A 22,491-nucleotide genomic window follows, 5' to 3' on the forward strand; every position below is an offset into this window, starting at 1 on the left:
ACAGACTATTGTCTTTTACTTGTCGGCTTCAGAAGTAGGTTCAGACTGAACATTTGTGTTGGATGGTATTTCCGGGTTCCACTGTGTTTCTTCTGCATGTCTTGGTTTGGTAGAAGTTTTTTCTTGATAGTCCTTGGTAGTAGTAGTCCATTCAGGTAATTTTGTCCAAAATTAAGGTTTTAGGTCTGGAATTTTCATTTGGATTGAAGGTTTTAATGTTGAGGTTAGTATCCCGTATAAGTCCTTGCGAAAAATTCAAGTTTATCTACATGTATCCAACTCTAATTCTCTCTATGTATCCTCCTATCAGGCCAAAGTGACAGCCAACAATGACACGAACCAAACCTACTCTGTCTTCTACATACCTAAGGTCACTGGGATGCACAAGGTACACTTTCTATTCTATCCTTAACCTAACCTTAACCTTTATTCCTAACCTATCCTAACCTTAACCCTTATTCCGAACCTACCCTAACATTAACCCTTATTCCGAACCTAACCTAACCTACCCTAACCTTAACCCTTATCCCTAACCTACCCTAACCTTAACCCTTATTCCTAACCTTAATGCTTATTCCTAACCTACCCTAACCTTAACACTTATTCCTAAATGACTCTACCCTAACCTTAGCCCTTATTCCTAACCTACCCTAACCTTAACCCTTATTCCTAACCTAATATACCCTACTCTAACCTTAACCCTTATTCCTAACCTACCCTAACCTTAACCCTTATTCTTATCCTAACCTATCTTAACCCTTATTCCTAACCTAATATACCCTACTCTAACCTTAACCCTTATTCCTAAATGACTCTACCCTAACCTTAACCCTTATTCCTAACCTAATATACCCTACTCTAACCTTAACCCTTATTCCTATTCTACCCTAACCTAACCTTAACCCTTATTTCTACCCTAACCTTAAACCTTATTCCTAACCTAACCTACCCTAACTAACCCCTTATTCCTAACCTACCCAAACCTTATCCCTTACTCCTAACCTACTTTAACCTTAACCTATGTTCCTAATCTACCCTACCCTAACCGTAACCCTTATTCCTAACCTAATCAACCCAAACCTTAACCCTTACTCCTAACTTAACCTACTCTAACCTTAAACCTTATTCCTAACCTAAATTAACCTAATGTAACCTTAAACCTTATTCCTAACCGACCTAAACATACCTAACCTTAGCCCTTATTCCTACCCTACCCTAACCTTAACCCTTACTCCTGACCTAACCCTAAGCCTTATTCCTAACCTAATTAACCCTACCCTAACTTTAAACCTTATTCCGAACGTAACCTACCCTACACTAACCTTAACCCTTATTCCTGACCTAACCTCAAGCCTTATTCCTAACCTACCCTACACTAACCTTAACCCTTATTCCTAACCTAAGCCTTATTCCTAACCTAATTCACCCTACCCTAACTTTAAACCTTATTCCTAACTTAACCTACCCTACCCTAACCTTAGCCCTTATTCCTAACCTACCCTAACCTTAACCCTTATCCCTAACCTACCCTAACGTTAACCCTTATTCCTAACCTTAATGCTTATTCCTAACCTACCCTAACCTTAACACTTATTCCTAAATGACTCTACCCTAACCTTAACCCTTATTCCTAACCTAAGCCTTATTCCTAACCTAATTCACCCTACCCTAACTTTAAACCTTATTCCTAACTTAACCTACCCTACCCTAACCTTAACCCTTATTCCTAACCTAATATACCCTACCCTAACTTTAATCCTTATTCCTAATGTAACCTACCCTAACCTTAACCCTTATTCCTGACCTAACCTCAAGCCTTATTCCTAACCTAACCTACCCTAACCTTAGCCCTTATCCTACCCTACCCTAACATAACCTTAACCCTTATTCCTAACCTAATATTCTCTACCCTAACCTTAACCCTTATTCCTGACCTAACCTTAACCCTTATTCCTTCCCTACCTTAACGCTTATTCTTAATCTACCCTAACCTACCTTAACTCTTATTCCTAACCTACCCTAAAAGTAACCCTGATTCCTAACCTCACCTGACCTACCCTACCCTTAACCCTTATTCCTGACCTACCCTAACCTTAACCCTTAATCCTAACCTAACCTAACCCTAATGTTGTTCTTAGGTTGCCCCCTTAAACCCAAAGTCCTATATGACATGCTGTGTATTATTGTCAGGTGATGGTGTTGTTTGGTAACTCTGTGTTTTACTAGGTGACGGTGCTGTTTGCAGGGCTTCACATCAATAAGTCTCCTTATGAGGTGGATGTGGGGATGGCTCAGGGAGACAGCAGTAAAGCCACAGCCCAGGGACCTGGACTAGAACCTTCCGGAAACATCCCCAATAAGACAACATACTTTGACGTCTACACCGCAGGTACCAACTGTTTTCTCAGCCATTGAATCTGAGCAGTTTCCTTCCTCTCTGGCAGCTCAGTTAGTAAGGATGACTGTATATTTATCGCTTTTGGCTGGTTTGTGTGTTACGTGTGTTTATGTGTATATATTGAGTGTACACTGAGTGTACAAAACATTAGGAACACCTGTTCTTTCCATGACATAGACTGACCAGGTGAATCCAGGTGAAAGCTATCATCCCTTTTTTGATGTCACTTATTAAATCCACTTCAATCAATGTAGATGAAGTCCATTCCTCAACAAATTGAGGGAGAAAAAGGGGGTGCAACTAATATTAGGAAGGTGTTCCTAATGTTTTGTACACTTAGTGTATATTATATATTGCAGGGAAAGACACCATGATTCATACACATCAGTCCATTTCCTTCCCACTTCTTTCAGAAAAAAGAATGTACATACAATATATTAGTATGGTGCTAAGGCTCTCCAGGTGTCCAGGTGCTAAGGCTCTCCAGGTGTCCAGGTGCTAAGGCTCTCCCTGTCTCCAGGTGCTAAGGCTCTCCCTGTCTCCAGGTGCTAAGGCTCTCCCTGTCTCCAGGTGCTAAGGCTCTCCCTGTCTCCAGGTGCTAAGGCTCTCCCTGTCTCCAGGTGCTAAGGCTCTCCCTGTCTCCAGGTGCTAAGGCTCTCCCTGTCTCCAGGTGCTAAGGCTCTCCCTGTCTCCAGGTGCTAAGGCTCTCCCTGTCTCCAGGTGCTAAGGCTCTCCCTGTCTCCAGGTGCTAAGGCTCTCCCTGTCTCCAGGTGCTGGTGTGGGAGAGGTAGAGGTGGTGATCATGGACCCAGCGGGTCAGAAGGACGTGGTGGTGTGTCAGATAGAGGATAAAGGCAACAGTTCGTACCGCTGCACCTACAAACCCACCCTGGAGGGGGCCCACACCATCTACATTACATTCGCTGGCGGACAAATCAGCAAGAGCCCCTTCGCTGTCAACATAGGAGAGGGTGAGACAGGAGGGGGGAGGGAGGGGAGGGGGAAATCAGCAAGAGACCCTTCACTGTCAACATAGGAGAGGGTGAGACAGGAGGGGGGGAGGGAGAGGAGGGGGAAATCAGCAAGAGACCCTTCACTGTCAACATAGGAGAGGGTGAGACAGGAGGGGGGAGGGAGAGGAGGGGGAAATCAGCAAGAGACCCTTCGCTGTCAACATAGGAGAGGGTGAGACAGGAGGGGGGAGGGAGAGGAGGGGAAGATCAGCAAGAACCCCTTCGCTGTCAACATAGGAGAGGGTGAGACAGGAGGGGGGAGGGAGAGGAGGGGGAAATCAGCAAGAGACCCTTCGCTGTCAACATAGGAGAGGGTGAGACAGGAGGGGGGAGGGAGAGGAGGGGGAAATCAGCAAGAGACCCTTCGCTGTCAACATAGGAGAGGGTGAGACAGGAGGGGGGAGGGAGAGGAGGGGGAAATCAGCAAGAGACCCTTCACTGTCAACATAGGAGAGGGTGAGACAGGAGGGGGGAGGGAGAGGAGGGGGAAATCAGCAAGAGACCCTTCACTGTCAACATAGGAGAGGGTGAGACAGGAGGGGGGAGGGAGGGGAGGGGGAAATCAGCAAGAGACCCTTCACTGTCAACATAGGAGAGGGTGAGACAGGAGGGGGGAGGGAGGGGAGGGGGAAATCAGCAAGAGACCCTTCACTGTCAACATAGGAGAGGGTGAGACAGGAGGGGGGAGGGAGAGGAGGGGGAAATCAGCAAGAGACCCTTCACTGTCAACATAGCAACACATGAAACAGAATTAGTTTCCATATCTAGTGTTTGTGTTTCTAGTCTGTGTTTCTAGTCTGTGTTTCTAGTGTTTGTGTTTCTAGTCTGTGTTTCTAGTCTGTGTTTCTAGTCTGTGTTTCTAGTGTTTGTGTTTCTAGTCTGTGTTTCTAGTGTTTGTGTTTCTAGTCTGTGTTTCTAGTCTGTGTTTCTAGTCTGTGTTTCTAGTGTTTGTGTTTCTAGTCTGTGTTTCTAGTGTCTGTGTTTCTAGTCTGTGTTTCTAGTCTGTGTTTCTAGTCTGTGTTTCTAGTGTTTGTGTTTCTAGTCTGTGTTTCTAGTCTGTGTTTCTAGTGTCTGTGTTTCTAGTGTCTGTGTTTCTAGTCTGTGTTTCTAGTCTGTGTTTCTAGTGTCTGTGTTTCTAGTGTCTGTGTTTCTAGTCTGTGTTTCTAGTCTGTGTTTCTAGTGTCTGTGTTTCTAGTCTGTGTTTCTAGTGTTTCTGTTTCTAGTCTGTGTTTCTAGTCTGTGTTTCTAGTCTGTGTTTCTAGTCTGTGTTTCTAGTGTCTGTGTTTCTAGGTCTGTGTTTCTAGTCTGTGTTTCTAGTCTGTGTTTCTAGTGTCTGTGTTTCTAGTCTGTGTTTCTAGTGTCTGTGTTTCTAGTCTGTGTTTCTAGTCTGTGTTTCTAGTCTGTGTTTCTAGTGTCTGTGTTTCTAGTCTGTGTTTCTAGTCTGTGTTTCTAGTCTGTGTTTCTAGTCTGTGTTTCTAGTCTGTGTTTCTAGTGTCTGTGTTTCTAGTCTGTGTTTCTAGTCTGTGTTTCTAGTCTGTGTTTCTAGTGTCTGTGTTTCTAGTCTGTGTTTCTAGTCTGTGTTTCTAGTGTCTGTTTCTAGTCTGTGTTTCTAGTGTCTGTGTTTCTAGGTCTGTGTTTCTAGTCTGTGTTTCTAGTCTGTGTTTCTAGTGTCTGTGTTTCTAGTGTCTGTGTTTCTAGTCTGTGTTTCTAGTGCTTGTGTTTCTAGTGTCTGTGTTTCTAGGTCTGTGTTTCTAGTCTGTGTTTCTAGTCTGTGTTTCTAGTCTGTGTTTCTAGTGTCTGTGTTTCTAGTGTCTGTGTTTCTAGTCTGTGTTTCTAGTGTCTGTGTTTCTAGTCTGTGTTTCTAGTGTCTGTGTTTCTAGTCTGTGTTTCTAGTCTGTGTTTCTAGTCTGTGTTTCTAGTCTGTGTTTCTAGTCTGTGTTTCTAGTGTCTGTGTTTCTAGTCTGTGTTTCTAGTGTCTGTGTTTCTAGTCTGTGTTTCTAGTCTGTGTTTCTAGTCTGTGTTTCTAGTCTGTGTTTCTAGTGTCTGTGTTTCTAGTCTGTGTTTCTAGTCTGTGTTTCTAGTGTCTGTGTTTCTAGTGTCTGTGTTTCTAGTCTGTGTTTTTAGTGTCTGTGTTTCTACTGTCTGTGTTTCTAGTCTGTGTTTCTCGTCTGTGTTTCTAGTGTCTGTGTTTCTAGTCTGTGTTTCTAGTCTGTGTTTCTAGTGTCTGTGTTTCTAGTGTCTGTGTTTCTAGTCTGTGTTTCTAGTGTCTGTGTTTCTAGTGTCTGTGTTTCTAGTGTCTGTGTTTCTAGTCTGTGTTTCTAGTCTGTGTTTCTAGTGTCTGTGTTTCTAGTCTGTGTTTCTAGTGTCTGTGTTTCTAGTCTGTGTTTCTAGTGTCTGTGTTTCTACTGTCTGTGTTTCTAGTCTGTGTTTCTAGTCTGTGTTTCTACTGTCTGTGTTTCTAGTCTGTGTTTCTAGTCTGTGTTTCTAGTCTGTGTTTCTAGTCTGTGTTTCTAGTGTCTGTGTTTCTAGTCTGTGTTTCTACTGTCTGTGTTTCTAGTCTGTGTTTCTAGTCTGTGTTTCTAGTCTGTGTTTCTACTGTCTGTGTTTCTAGTCTGTGTTTCTAGTCTGTGTTTCTACTGTCTGTGTTTCTAGTCTGTGTTTCTAGTCTGTGTTTCTAGTGTCTGTGTTTCTAGTGTCTGTGTTTCTAGTCTGTGTTTTTAGTGTTTCTCTTTCTGTGTTTCTAGTGTTTGTTTATAGGGTTTCTGTTTCCAGGGTTTCAGTTTCTAGTGTTTGACACAACGTTTCTGTCTGTTTGTTATGTTCTCTCCCTCTCCTCCTTTCTCTCCTGTCTGACTGTTCATTCACTTGCTCTTTCTCTCTGGATGATTCTGCGTTCCCTGGTCTCTCCTCACTCTCTCTGTCTCTCTCTCTCTCTCCCTTGCTATATCTCTTTCTATCTCTCTCTAGAAGGATGGAGGGATGGTATCTCCTCTCTCTCTCTCTCTCTCTCCCCCTTGCTATCTCTTTCACACTCTCTCTCTCTGTCTCTCCCCTTTGCTATCTCTCTTTCACTCTTTCTGTCTCTCTCTCTCTCTAGAAGGATGAAGGGATGGTATCTCTTCTCTGTCTCTCCTCCTTGCTATCTCTCTATCTCTGTCTCTCTGTCTCTCCTCCTTGCTATCTCTCTGTCTCTCGTCTCTCTGTCTCTCTGTCTCTCTGTCTCTCTGTCTCTCTCTCAAGAAGGATGGAGGGATGGTATCTCTCTCTGTCTCTCTGTCTCTCTGTCTCTCGTTTCTCTGTCTCTCGTCTCTCTGTTTCTCTCTCTAGAAGGATGGAGGGAGGGTATCTCTTCTCTCTGTCTCTGTGTGTGTCTTATACCATTCATCCTTGTGACTCATCCTCTCTCAGACTGGTGTGTCATCTCGCTCAAAACACACACACACACACACACACACACACACACACACACACACACACACACACACACACACACACACACACACACACACACACACACACACACACACACACACACACACACACACACACACACAGCCATCGCACCCCATTGTGGTGTGTGACAGTGATTCAGCGGGGCCTTGTATAGGAGTTCTGCTTCCTGAGGAGATAATGCATCACTTTCTGCTGTGGTCAAAGACAGACAAACTCGGGATGAGAGGGAAGGGAAGATGAGAGGAGAAGGATTTAAAGTTACAAATAAGGACAGATAAAGGAGGCAATGTTACGTTTACTCCTCTCTCACTCTGTCTCTCTCTGTCTCTCTCTGTCTCTCTCTTTCTCTCTCTTTCTCTCTCACTCTTTCTCTCTCTGTCTTGGTCTCTCTCTCTGTCTTGGTCTCTCTCTCTGCGTCTCTCTCTCTGCGTCTCTCTCTCTCTCTCTCGATCTCCTGGCAGTTGTTGTCCTCATCCTTCAGTTTCTATTCAAACTATGTGTTCAATTCTATGTATTAAACTCTAAACCCCCCCCACCCCTCTCCAGCTTGTAACCCCAGCCTGGTTCGGGCTAAGGGTCGTGGTCTCCAGCCTAAAGGCCTCAGGGTGAAGGAGACAGCTGACTTCAGAGTCTTCACCAAAGGAGCTGGGAATGGAGAACTCAAAGTCACCATCAAGGGCCCCAGTGAGTCTACTACACTACCCAGCAGGCTATATGTTTAATAAACTATACTACCCAGCAGCCTATATGTTTAATAAACTACACTACCCAGCAGCATATCTTTTTGATAAACTACACTACCCAGCAGGCTATATGTTTAATAAACTACACTACCCAGCAGCATATATTTTTGATAAACTACACTACCCAGCAGCCTATATGTTTAATAAACTACACTACCCAGCAGGCTATATGTTTAATAAACTACACTACCCAGCAGCATATATTTTTGATAAACTACACTACCCAGCAGCCTATATGTTTCATAAACTATACTACCCAGCAGCCTATATGTTTGATAAACTACACTACCCAGCAGCCTATATGTTTAATAAACTACACTACCCAGCAGGCTATATGTTTGATGAACTACACTACCCAGCAGGCTATATGTTTAATAAACTATACTACCCAGCAGCATTTCTGTTTAATAAACTACACTACCCAGCAGCCTCTTTGCTTTAGAAACTACATTACCCATAGCCTTTTTGCTTCATACACTACTTGTGTGCAGATATGAATGGTCTGGATAGGTATATGCAGTGTAGTGGTAAAGTTTCCACCATATGAAGATGAAAGATCTCTCTCTCTCTCTCTCTCTCTGTGAGTGCAGAGGGCCTGGAGGAGCCATGTAAGATGAAGGATGTTGGAGACGGAGTGTTTGGGTTTGAGTACTACCCCACCACCCCCGGAACATACAGTATAACCATCACCTGGGGAGGACAGCACATCCTCAGCAGGTAACACACACAACACATCCCCCCAGGTAACACATCCCCCCCAGGTAACACATCCCCCCCAGGTAACACATCCCCCCAGGTAACACATCCCCCCAGGTAACACCCCCCCAGGTAACACATCCCGCCAGGTAACAGACACATCCCCCCAGGTAACACACACCCCCCCAGGTAACACCCCCCCAGGTAACACATCCCCCCAGGTAACACATCCCCCCAGGTAACACACACATCCCCCCAGGTAACACACACCCCCCCAGGTAACACCCCCCCAGATAACACATCCCCCCCAGGTAACACATCCCCCCCAGGTAACACATCCCCCAGGTAACACATCCCCCAGGTAACACATCCCCCCAGGTAACACATCCCCCCCATCCCCCCAGGTAACACATCCCCCCCATCCCCCCAGGTAACACATCCCCCCAGGTAACACATCCCCCAGGTAACACATCCCCCCAGGTAACACATCCCCCAGGTAACACATCCCCCCAGGTAACACATCCCCCCAGGTAACACATCCCCCAGGTAACACATCCCCCAGGTAACACATCCCCCCAGGTAACACACACCCCCCCAGGTACACATCCCCCCAGGTAACACATCCCCCCCAGGTAACACATCCCGCCAGGTAACACATCCCGCCAGGTAACACATCCCCCCAGGTAACACATCCCACCCATCCCCCCAGGTAACACATCCCGCCAGGTAACACATCCCCCCAGGTAACACATCCCGCCAGGTAACACATCCCGCCAGGTAACACATCCCCCCAGGTAACACACCCCCCAGGTAACACATCCCCCCCAGGTAACACATCCCACCATCCCCCCAGGTAACACCCCCCCAGGTAACACATCCCCCCCAGGTAACACATCCCCCCCGGTAACACATCCCCCCCAGGTAACACATCCCCCCCAGGTAACACATCCCCCCCAGGTAACACATCCCCCCCAGGTAACCACCCCCAGGTCCCCCCCCAGGTAACACATCCCGCCAGGTAACACATCCCCCCAGGTAACCCATCCCCCCAGGTAACACATCCCCCCAGGTAACACATCCCACCCATCCCCCCAGGTAACACATCCCCCCCAGGTAACACATCCCCCCAGGTAACACATCCCCCAGGTAACACATCCCCAGGTAACACATCCCCCCAGGTAACACATCCCCCCAGGTAGCACATCCCCCAGGTAACACATCCCCCCAGGTAACACACCCCCCAGGTAACACATCCCCCCAGGTAACACATCCCCCCCAGGTAACACATCCCCCCAGGTAACACATCCCCCCCAGGTAACACATCCCCCCCAGGTAACACCCCCCCCAGGTAACACATCCCCCCAGGTAACACCCCCCCAGGTAACACATCCCCCCAGGTAACACATCCCCCCCAGGTAACACATCCCCCCAGGTAACACCCCCCCAGGTAACACATCCCCCCCAGGTAACACATCCCCCAGGTAACACATCCCCCCAGGTAACACACACCCCCCCAGGTAACACATCCCCCCCAGGTAACACATCCCCCCCAGGTAACACATCCCCCCAGGTAACACATCCCCCCAGGTAACACATCCCCCAGGTAACACATCCCCCCAGGTAACACATCCCCACAGGTAACACATCCCCCCCCAGGTAGAAGCCAAGGTAATTCCAAATGGTTCGCATACTTTTTCTTGCCACTGTACATTTGATAGTCATTTACCTGTCTCTTATCCAGTGCGACTAAGTCAGTTCCTTCAACTAAGTCATTTCCTTCAACCACATATCACAGTCTTCTAAATAGCTGCTATCATCTTTCAAATAGCTTTTTTGTTCCACAACCGAATAAATAAAGACTGCTGTAATGCTGTCGCTGACTGATGATGCTGTAATGCTGTCGCTGACTGATGATGCTGTAATGCTGTCGCTGACTGATGATGCTGTAATGCTGTCCCTGGATGATGATGCTGTAATGCTGTCGCTGACTGATGATGTAATGCTGTCGCTGACTGATGATGCTGTAATGCTGTCGCTGACTGATGATGCTGTAATGCGGTCGCTGACTGATGATGTCACTTCCGGGTTGTAGCCCGAAGGAGGTGCAGATTGGTTCGGAGGCAGGGCCACAGAATGTGCGTGCCTGGGGGCCTGGCCTGGAGATCGGCATTATGGGTAAATCTGCCGACTTCGTGGTTGAGGCCGTCGGAGACAACGTGGAAACACTGGGTACACACACACACACACACACACACACACACACACACACACACACACACACACACACACACACACACACACACACACACACACACACACACACACACACACAGACCCTGTGTGTCCTGATCAGAAGGTGTGTGTGTTCTGATCAGAAGGTGTGTGTGTGTGTGTGTCCAGGTTTCTCGGTGGAGGGTCCGTCCCAGGCGAAGATCGAGTGTGACGATAAGGGCGACGGGTCATCTGACGTGCGATACTGGCCAATGGAATCAGGAGAGTATGCGGTGCATGTCCTCTGTAACAACGAGGACATCCAGCACTCTCCCTTCATGGCTGAAATCACTGCTGCTCCGAACAAGGACTACTACCCTGATAAGGTACGTGTGTGTGTGTGTGTGTGTGTGTAGATTACTTTATTGTCCATAATATGGTTGAAACATGGTGAGTAACAGCGTAGCTCCCTGGAGCAGTGGTAGAAGTGCCTTGCTCGAAGGCATCTATGACTTGACACCAGCAATCGTTCTTTTTCCGACACATCCCACCAGATTTTCCCTGTCAGACCCGTTATAATCTCCACCCGGCACAGCCAGAAGAGGACTGGCCACCCCTCATAGCCTGGTTCCTCTCTAGGTTTCTTCCTAGGTTCTGGCCTTTCTAGGGAGTTTTTCCTAGACACCGTGCTTCTACACCTGCATTGCTTGTAGTTTGGGGGTTTTAGGCTGGGTTTCTGTACAGCACTTTGAGATATCAGCTGATGTAAGAAGGGCTATATAAATACATTTGATTTGATTTGAACTGGTAACCCTCTGATTGTGTTTAATGATGTGTGTGTGTGTGTGTGTGTGTGTGTGTGTGTGTGCGTGTGTGTGTGTGTGTGTGGGGGGGGGGGGTTGTGTGTGTGTGTGTGCGTGCGTGTGTGTGTGTGTGTGTGTAGGTGAACGTGCATGGTCCAGGTCTACAGAGTAGTGGTCTAGCTGTGGGGAAACAGACTGAGTTCACCGTCGACGCCAAACTAGGAGGCAAAGCCCCTCTCAAGATCCTGGCCCAGGTACGTCTGCTTAGCAGACTCAAGCTTCATTTATACCTTACATTCGCAACGCTAACTGAAATAATGATCCTGAGTACTCTGTCAAGTTTATACTTGACATATATTAGGGTTATTATGGTGAATTCAGAACAAGTGGGATGGTAGCGTTCCACTTCGAGAATATCCGGTGAAATTGCGAAATTCAAAATACAGAAATACTCATAAACATTCATAAAGCATACAAGTGTTATACATCGGCTGAAAGATTAACTTCTTGTTAATCCAGCCGCTGTGTTAGATTTCAGAAAGGCTTTACGGCGAAAGCATACCATGCGATTATCTGAGGAAAGCGTCCCGCTTACAAAAGCATACAAACATTTTCCAGCCAAGTAGATTAGTCACGAAAGTCAGAAATAGCAATAAAATGAATCACTTACCTTTGATGTTCGTTTTGTTCGATAAAGTCCCTCTTTATATCCAAAAAACTCTGTTTTGTTGGCGCGTTTTGTTCAGTAATCCACTGGCTCAAAGGAGATCACAACAGGCAGACGAATAGATCCAAATAGTACAGGTAAAGTTCGTTGAAACATGTCAAACAATGTTTTTTATTAATCTCAGGTTGTCTATTGTCTTTATAATCGATAATATTTCAACCGGACAACAGCGTATTCAATACAAAGGAAAAAGAACGGCGGGCGTGCTCCCGGTCGTGCTCGCAAAAAGCTCTGGTTCATTCCACCGACCACTCAGATAATGTTGTCATTCTTACTCATTTTTCAGAATAAAAGCTTGAAACAATTTCTAAAGACTTGACATCTAGTGGAAGCCATAGGAACTGCAATCTAGGTCCCATCCGTTTATATGGTGGATAGGCTTTCAATGGAAAAACACTCAATTCAAAAGAATGCCACTTCCTGGATGAATTTTCCTCAGGTTTTCGCCTGCCATATCAGTTCTGTTATACTCCACAGACATTATTTTAACAGTTATGGAAACTTTAGAGTGTTTTCTATCCAATACTACCATGCATATGCATATCCTAGCTTTTGGCCTGAGTAACAGGCAGTTTACATTGGGCACCTCATTCATACAAAATTCAAAAAACTGCCCCCTACCCAAGAGAGGTTAAATTAGGGTTATTAGGTTGAATTCAGAACAAGTGGGACACTATATTAGGGTGATTAGGGTGAATTGAGAACATGAGGGACACCATATTATGGTTATTAGGGTAAAATCAGAACAAGTGGGACATTATATTAGCTTGATTAGTGTGAACTCAGAAAAGGGGATCATATATTAGGGTTATTTGGGTAAATTCAGAAATAGTGGGACACTATATTAGGGTGATTAGCACCATGCTCTCCTATTATATCTACTCAATGCTGTCCTACTATAGCTACTCCATGCTGTCCTACTATAGCTACTCCATGCTCTCCTACTATAGCTACTCCATGCTGTCCTACTATAGCTACTCCATGCTGTCCTACTATAGCTACTCCATGCTGTCCTACTATAGCTACTCCATGCTGTCCTCCTATAGCAACTCCATGCTGTCCTACTATAGCTACTCCATGCTGTCCTACTATAGCTACTCCATGCTGTCCTCCTATAGCAACTCCATGCTGTCCTACTATAGCTACTCCATGCTGTCCTACTATAGCTACTCCATGCTGTCCTACTATAGCTGCTCCAAGCTGTCCTGTCCTACTATAGCTACTCCATGCTGTCCTACTATAGCTACTCCATGCTGTCCTACTATAGCTACTCCATGCTGTCATACTATAGCTACTCCATGCTGTCCTACTATAACTACTCCATGCTGTCCTGTCCTACTATAGCTACTCCATGCTGTCCTACTATAGCTACTCCATGCTGTCCTGTCCTACTATTGCTACTCCATGCTGTCCTACTATAGCTACTCCATGCCCTCCTGTCCTACTATAGCTACTCCATGCTGTCCTGTCCTACTATAGCTACTCCATGCTGTCCTACAATAGCTACTCCATGCTGTCCTACTATAGCTACTCCATGCTGTCCTACTATAGCCACTCCATGCTGTCCTACTATAGCTACTCCATGCTGTCCTCCAATAGCAACTCCATGCTGTCCTACTATAGCTACTCCATGCTGTCCTACTATAGCTACTCCATGCTGTCCTACTATATCTACGCCATGCTGTCCTACTATAGCTACTCCATGCTGTCCTGTCCTACTATAGCTACTCCATGATGTCCTACTGTAGCTACTCCGATGCTGTCCAGTCCTACTATAGCTACTCCATGCTGTCCTACTATAGCTACTCCATGCTGTCCTACTATAGCTACTCCATGCTGTCCTGTCCTACTATAGCTACTCCATGCTGTCCTGCTATAGCTACAACATGCTGTCCTACTATAGCTACTCCATGCTGTCCTACTATAGCTATTCCATGCTGTCCTACTATAGCTACTCCATGCTGTCCTACTATAGCTACTCCATGCTGTCCTACTATAGCTACTCCTTGCTGTCCTACTATAGCTACTCCATGCTGTCCTACTATAGCTACTCCATGCTGTCCTACTATAGCAACTCCATGCTGTTCTGCTATAGCTACTCCATGCTGTCCTACTATAGCTACTCCACTCTGTCCTGCTATAGCTACTCCATGCTGTCCTGCTATAGCTACTCCATGCTGTCCTACTATAGCTACTCCATGCTGTCCGACTATAGCTACTCCATGCTGTCCTGTCCTACTATAGCTACTCCATGCTGTCCTGTCCTACTATAGCTACTCCATGCTGTCCTACTATAGCTACTCCATGCTGTCCTACTATAGCTACTCCATGCTGTCCTGTCCTACTATAGCTACTCCATGCTGTCCTACTATAGCTACTCCATGCTGTCCTACTATAGCTACTCCATGCTGTCCTACTATAGCTACTCCATGCTGTCCTCCTATAGCTACTCCATGCTGTCCTACTATAGCTACTCCATGCTGTCCGTCCTACTATAGCTACTCCATGCTGTCCTATTATATCTACTCCATGCTGTCCTACTATATTTACTCCATGCTGTCCTGTCCTACTATAGCTACTCCATGCTGTCCTACTATAGCTACTCCATGCTGTCCTACTATAGCTACTCCATGCTGTCCTGTCCTACTATAGCTACTCCATGCTGTCCTACTATAGCTACTCCATGCTGTCCTACTATAGCTACTCCAAGCTGTCCTGTCCTACTATAGCTACTCCATGCTGTCCTACTATAGCTACTCCATGCTGTCCTACTATATTTACTCCATGCTGTCCTGTCCTACTATAGCTACTACACAGCTGTCCTACTATAGCTACTCCATGCTGTCCTCCAATAGCAACTCCATGCTGTCCTGTCCTACTATAGCTACTCCACACTGTCCTACTATAGCTACTCCATGCTGTCCCACTATAGCTACTCCATGCTGTCCTACTATAGCTACTCCATGCTGTCCAATTATATCTACTCCATGCTGTCCTACTATAGCTACTCCATGCTGTCCTACTATAGCTACTCCAAGCTGTCCTGTCCTACTATAGCTACTCCATGCTGTCCTACTATAGCTACTCCATGCTGTCCTACTATAGCTACTCCATGCTGTCCTACTATAGCTACTCCATGCTGTCCTACTATAGCTACTCCATGCTGTCCTGCTATAGCTACTCCACACTGTCCTACTATAGCTACTCCATGCTGTCCTACTATAGCTACTCCATGCTGTCCTACTATAGCTACTCCATGCTGTCCTACTATAGCTACTCCACACTGTCCTACTATAGCTACTCCATGCTGTCCTACTATAGCTACTCCATGCTGTCCTGTCCTACTATAGCTACTCCATGCTGTCCTACTATAGCTACTCCATGCTCTCCTACTATAGCTACTCCATGCTGTCCTACTATAGCTACTCCATGCTGTCCTGTCCTACTATAGCTACTCCATGCTGTCCTACTATAGCTACTCCATGCTGTCCTACTATAGCTACTCCATGGTCTCCTACTATAGCTACTCCATGCTGTCATGTCCTGCTATAGCTACCATTTGCTGTCCTACTATAGCTACTCCATGCCCTCCTGTCCTACTATAGCTACTCCATGCTGTCCTACTATAGCTACTTCATGCTGTCCTACTATAGTTACTCCATGCTCTCCTACTATAGCTACTCCATGCTGTCCTACTATAGCTACTCCAAGCTGTCCTGTCCTACTATAGCTACTCCATGCTGTCCTACTATAGCTACTCCATGCTGTCCTGCTATAGCTACTCCATGCTGTCCTACTATAGCTACTCCATGCTGTCCTACTATAGCTACTCCATGCTGTCCTACTATAGCTACTCCATGCAGTCCTACTATAGCTACTCCATGCTGTCCTACTATAGCTACTCCACACTGTCCTACTATAGCTACTCCATGCTGTCCTGTCCTACTATAGCTACTCCATGTTGTCCTACTATAGCTACTCCATGCTGTCCTGTCCTACTATAGCTACTCCATGCTGTCCTACTATAGCTACTCCATGCTGTCCTACTATAGCAACTCCATGCTGTCCTACTATAGCTACTCCATGCTGTCCTCCTATAGCAACTCCATGCTGTCCTACTATAGCTACTCCATGCTGTCCTACTATAGCTACTCCATGCTGTCCTACTATATCTACGCCATGCTGTCCTACTATAGCTACTCCATGCTGTCCTGTCCTACTATAGCTACTCCATGCTGTCCTACTATAGCTACTCCATGCTGTCCTGTCCTACCATAGCTACTCCATGCTGTCCTCATATAGCTACTCCATGCTGTTCTACTATAGCTACTCCATGCTGTCCTGTCCTACTATAGCTACTCCATGCTGTCCTACTATATCTACGCCATGCTGTCCTACTATAGCTACTCCACACTGTCCTACTATAGCTACTCCATGCTGTCCTACTATAGCTACTCCATGCTGTCCTACTATAGCTACTCCACACTGTCCTACTATAGCTACTCCATGCTGTCCTGTCCTACTATAGCTACTCCATGCTGTCCTACTATAGCTACTCCATGCTGTCCTACTATAGCTGCTCCATGTTCTCCTACTATTGCTACTCCATGCTGTCATGTCCTGCTATAGCTACTATTTGCTGTCCTACTATAGCTACTACATGCCCCCCTTTCTACTATAGCTACTCCATGCTGTCCTACTATAGCTACTTCATGATGTCCTACTATTGCTACTCCATGCTCTCCTACTATAGCTACTCCATGCTGTCCTACTATAGCTACTCCATGCTGTCCTGTCCTACTATAGCTACTCCATGCTGTCCTACTATAGCTACTCCATGCTGTCCTGCTATAGCTACTCCATGCTGTCCTACTATAGCTACTCCATGCTGTCCTACTATAGCTACTCCATGCTGTCCTACTATAGCTACTCCATGCTGTCCTACTATAGCTACTCCATGCTGTCCTACTATAGCTACTCCATGCTGTCCTGTCCTACTATAGCTACTCCACACTGTCCTACTATAGCTACTCCATCCCGTCCTGTCCTACTATAGCTACTCCATGTTGTCCTACTATAGCTACTCCATGCTGTCCTGTCCTACTATAGCTACTCCATGCTGTCCTACTATAGCTACTCCATGCTGTCCTACACTAGCTACTCCATGCTGTCCTACTATAGCTACTCCATGCTGTCCTACTACAGCTACTCCATGCTGTCCTACTATAGCTACTCCATGTTCTCCTACTATTGCTACTCCATGCTGTCATGTCCTGCTATAGCTACTAATTGCTGTCCTACTATAGCTACTCCATGCTCTCCTGTCCTACTATAGCTACTCCATGCTGTCCTACTATAGCTACTTCATGCTATCCTACTATAGCTACTCCATGCTCTCCTACTATAGCTACTCCATGCTGTCCTACTATAGCTACTCCATGCTGTCCTGTCCTACTATAGCTACTCCATGCTGTCCTACTATAGCTACTCCATGCTGTCCTGCTATAGCTACTCCATGCTGTCCTACTATAGCTACTCCATGCTGTCCTACTATAGCTACTCCATGCTGTCCTACTATAGCTACCCCAATGCGTCCTACTATAGCTACTCAATGCTGTCCTGTCCTACTATAGCTACTCCATGCTGTCCTGTCCTACTATAGCTACTCCATCCTGTCCTGTCCTACTATAGCTACTCCATGTTGTCCTACTATAGCTACTCCATGCTGTCCTGTCCTACTATAGCTACTCCATGCTGTCCTACTATAGCTACTCCATGCTGTCCTACTATAGCTACTCCATGCTGTCCTACTATAGCTACTCCATGCTGTTCTACTATAGCTACTCCATGCTGTCCTGTCCTACTATAGCTACTGCATGCTGTCCGACTAGAGCTACTCCATGCTGTCCTACTATAGCTACTCCATGCTGTCCTGCTATAGCTACTCCATGCTGTCCTACTAAAGCTTCTCCATGCTGTCCTACTATAGCTACTCCATGCTGTCCTACTATAGCTACTCCATGCTGTCCTGTCCTACTATAGCTACTCCATGCTGTCCTACTATAGCTACAACATGCTGTCCTACTATAGCTACTCCATGCTGTCCTACTATAGCTACTCCATGCTGTCCTGCTATAGCTACTCCATGCTGTCCTGCTATAGCTACTCCATGCTGTCCTACTATAGCTACTCCATGCTCTCCTATTATAGCTACTCCATGCTGTCCTACTATAGCTAATTCCATGCTGTCCTACTATAGCTACTCCATGCTGTCCTGTCCTACTATAGCTACTCCATCCTGTCCTTCTATAGCTACTCCATGCTGTCCTACTATAGCTACTCCATGCTGTCCTACTATTGCTACTCCATGCTGTCCTGTCCTCTGATAGCTACTCCACACTGTCCTACTATAGCTACTCCATGCTGTCCTACACTAGCTACTCCATGCTGTCCTACTATAGCTACTCCATGCTGTCCTACTATAGCTACTCCATGCTGTCCTACTATAGCTACTCCATGCTCTCCTACTATAGCTACTCTATGCTTTCCTGTCCTACAATAGCTACTCCATGCTGTCCTACTATAGCTACAACATGCTGTTCTACTATAGCTACTCCATGCTATCCTGTCCTACTATAGCTACTCCATGCTGTCCTACTATAGCTAATCCATGCTGTCCTGCTATAGCTACTCCATGCTGTCCTACTATAGCTACTCCATGCTGTCCTACTATAGCTACTCCATGCTGTCCTACTATAGCTACTCCATGCTGTCCTACTATAGCTACTCCATGCTGTCCTGTCCTACTATAGCTACTCCATGCTGTCCTACTATAGCTACAACATGCTGTCCTACTATAGCTACTCCATGCTGTCCTACTATAGCTACTCCATGCTGTCCTGTCCTACTATAGCTACTCTATGCTGTCCTACTATAGCTACTCCATGCCCTCCTGTCCTACTATAGCTTCTCCATGCTGTCCTACTATAGCTACTCCATGCTGTCCTACTATAGCTACTCCATGCTCTCCTACTATAGCTACTACATGCTGTCCTACTATAGCTACTCCATGCTGTCCTGTCCTACTATAGCTACTCCATGCTGTCCTACTATAGCTACTCCATGCTGTCCTGCTATAGCTACTCCATGCTGTCCTACTATAGCTACTCCATGCTGTCCTACTATAGCTACTCCATGCTGTCCTACTATAGCTAATCCATGCTGTCCTACTATAGCTACCCCATGCTGTCCTACTATAGCTACTCCATGCTGTCCTACTATTGCTACTCCATGCTGTCCTACTATAGCTACTCCATGCTGTCCTGTCCTACTATAGCTACTCCACACTGTCCTACTATAGATACTCCATGCTGTCCTGTCCTACTATAGCTACTCCATGTTGTCCTACTATAGCTACTCCATGCTGTCCTGTCCTACTATAGCTACTCCATGCTGTCCTACTATAGCTACTCCATGCTGTCCTACTATAGTTACTCCATGCTGTCCTACTATAGCTACTCCATGCTGTCCTACTATAGCTACTCCATGCTGTCCTACAATAGCTACTCCATGCTGTCCTACTATAGCTACTCCATTCTGTCCTGCTATAGCTACTCCATGCTGTCCTACTATAGCTTCTCCATGCTGTCCTACTATAGCTACTCCATGCTGTCCTACTATAGCTACTCCATGCTGTCCTGTCCTACTATAGCTACTCCATGCTGTCCTACTATAGCTACAACATGCTGTCCTACTATAGCTACTCCATGCTGTCCTACTATAGCTACTCCATGCTGTCCTGCTATAGCTACTCCATGCTGTCCTACTATAGCTACTCCATGCTGTCCTACTATAGCTACTCCATGCTGTCCTACTATAGCTACTCCATGCTGTCCTACTATAGCTACTCCATGCTGTCCTGTCCTACTATAGCTACTCCATGCTGTCCTACTATAGCTACAACATGCTGTCCTACTATAGCTACTCCATGCTGTCCTACTATAGCTACTCCATGCTGTCCTGTCCTACTATAGCTACTCTATGCTGTCCTACTATAGCTACTCCATGCCCTCCTGTCCTACTATAGCTTCTCCATGCTGTCCTACTATAGCTACTCCATGCTGTCCTACTATAGCTACTCCATGCTCTCCTACTATAGCTACTACATGCTGTCCTACTATAGCTACTCCATGCTGTCCTGTCCTACTATAGCTACTCCATGCTGTCCTACTATAGCTACTCCATGCTGTCCTGCTATAGCTACTCCATGCTGTCCTACTATAGCTACTCCATGCTGTCCTACTATAGCTACTCCATGCTGTCCTACTATAGCTAATCCATGCTGTCCTACTATAGCTACCCCATGCTGTCCTACTATAGCTACTCCATGCTGTCCTACTATTGCTACTCCATGCTGTCCTACTATAGCTACTCCATGCTGTCCTGTCCTACTATAGCTACTCCACACTGTCCTACTATAGATACTCCATGCTGTCCTGTCCTACTATAGCTACTCCATGTTGTCCTACTATAGCTACTCCATGCTGTCCTGTCCTACTATAGCTACTCCATGCTGTCCTACTATAGCTACTCCATGCTGTCCTACTATAGCTACTCCATGCTGTCCTACTATAGCTACTCCATGCTGTCCTACTATAGCTACTCCATGCTGTCCTACAATAGCTACTCCATGCTGTCCTACTATAGCTACTCCATGCTGTCCTGCTATAGCTACTCCATGCTGTCCTACTATAGCTTCTCCATGCTGTCCTACTATAGCTACTCCATGCTGTCCTACTATAGCTACTCCATGCTGTCCTGTCCTACTATAGCTACTCCATGCTGTCCTACTATAGCTACAACATGCTGTCCTACTATAGCTACTCCATGCTTTCCTACTATAGCTACTCCATGCTGTCCTGCTATAGCTACTCCATGCTGTCCTACTATAGCTACTCCATGCTGTCCTACTATAGCTACTCCATGCTGTCCTACTATAGCTACTCCATGCTGTCCTACAATAGCTACTCCATGCTGTCCTACTATAGCTACTCCATTCTGTCCTGCTATAGCTACTCCATGCTGTCCTACTATAGCTTCTCCATGCTGTCCTACTATAGCTACTCCATGCTGTCCTACTATAGCTACTCCATGCTGTCCTGTCCTACTATAGCTACTCCATGCTGTCCTACTATAGCTACTCCATGCTGTCCTACTATAGCTAATCCATGCTGTCCTACTATAGCTACTCCATGCTGTCCTACTATAGCTACTCCATGCTGTCCTACTATTGCTACTCCATGCTGTCCTACTATAGCTACTCCATGCTGTCCTGTCCTACTATAGCTACTCCACACTGTCCTACTATAGATACTCCATGCTGTCCTGTCCTACTATAGCTACTCCATGTTGTCCTACTATAGCTACTCCATGCTGTCCTGTCCTACTATAGCTACTCCATGCTGTCCTACTATAGCTCCTCCATGCTGTCCTACTATAGCTACTCCATGCTGTCCTACTATAGCTACTCCATGCTGTTCTACTATAGCTACTCCATGCTGTCCTGTACTACTATAGCTACTGCATGCTGTCCTACAATAGCTACTCCATGCTGTCCTACTATAGCTACTCCATTCTGTCCTGCTATAGCTACTCCATGCTGTCCTACTATAGCTTCTCCATGCTGTCCTACTATAGCTACTCCATGCTGTCCTACTATAGCTACTCCATGCTGTCCTGTCCTACTATAGCTACTCCATGCTGTCCTACTATAGCTACAACATGCTGTCCTACTATAGCTACTCCATGCTGTCCTACTATAGCTACTCCATGCTGTCCTGCTATAGCTACTCCATGCTGTCCTGCTATAGCTACTCCATGCTGTCCTACTATAGCTACTCCATGCTCTCCTATTATAGCTACTCCATGCTGTCCTACTATAGCTATTCCATGCTGTCCTACTATAGCTACTCCATGCTGTCCTGTCCTACTATAGCTACTCCATCCTGTCCTACTATAGCTACTCCATGCTGTCCTACTATAGCTACTCCATGCTGTCCTACTATTGCTACTCCATTCTGTCCTACTATAGCTACTCCATGCTGTCCTGTCCTACGATAGCTACTCCACACTGTCCTACTATAGTTACTCCATGCTGTCCTACTATAGCTACTCCATGCTGTCCTACTATAGCTACTCCATGCTGTCCTGCTATAGCTACTCCATGCTGTCCTGTCCTACTATAGCTACTCCTTGCTGTCCTACTATAGCTAATCCATGCTGTCCTGCTATAGCTACTCCATGCTGTGCTACTATAGCTACTCCATGCTGTCCTACTATAGCTACTCCATGCTGTCCTATTATAGCTACTCCATGCTGTCCTACTATAACTACTCCATGCTGTCCTATTATATCTACTCCATGCTGTCCTACTATAGCTACTCCATGC

The 22,491-nt window shown here is 46.1% G+C and overlaps 1 protein-coding gene across 1 annotated transcript in view; it reads left to right on the plus strand.

Annotated features, from left to right (window-relative positions):
* The window catches only part of flna (filamin A, alpha (actin binding protein 280)), a 211,549-nt gene that overhangs the window by 35,239 nt on the left and 153,819 nt on the right, over positions 1 to 22,491 (plus strand). Inside the window, 8 exon segments of the mRNA XM_082962309.1 lie at positions 311 to 388; positions 2,227 to 2,389; positions 3,169 to 3,369; positions 7,411 to 7,548; positions 8,198 to 8,324; positions 10,396 to 10,532; positions 10,704 to 10,900; positions 11,458 to 11,571. Of these exon segments, the coding sequence (XP_082818435.1) occupies positions 311 to 388; positions 2,227 to 2,389; positions 3,169 to 3,369; positions 7,411 to 7,548; positions 8,198 to 8,324; positions 10,396 to 10,532; positions 10,704 to 10,900; positions 11,458 to 11,571 (1,155 nt within the window).

This window comes from Salmo salar, chromosome 15 (genome assembly GCF_965601325.2).
Source record: "Salmo salar chromosome 15, fSalSal1, whole genome shotgun sequence".
In the NCBI taxonomy this organism is placed as follows: domain Eukaryota; kingdom Metazoa; phylum Chordata; class Actinopteri; order Salmoniformes; family Salmonidae; genus Salmo; species Salmo salar.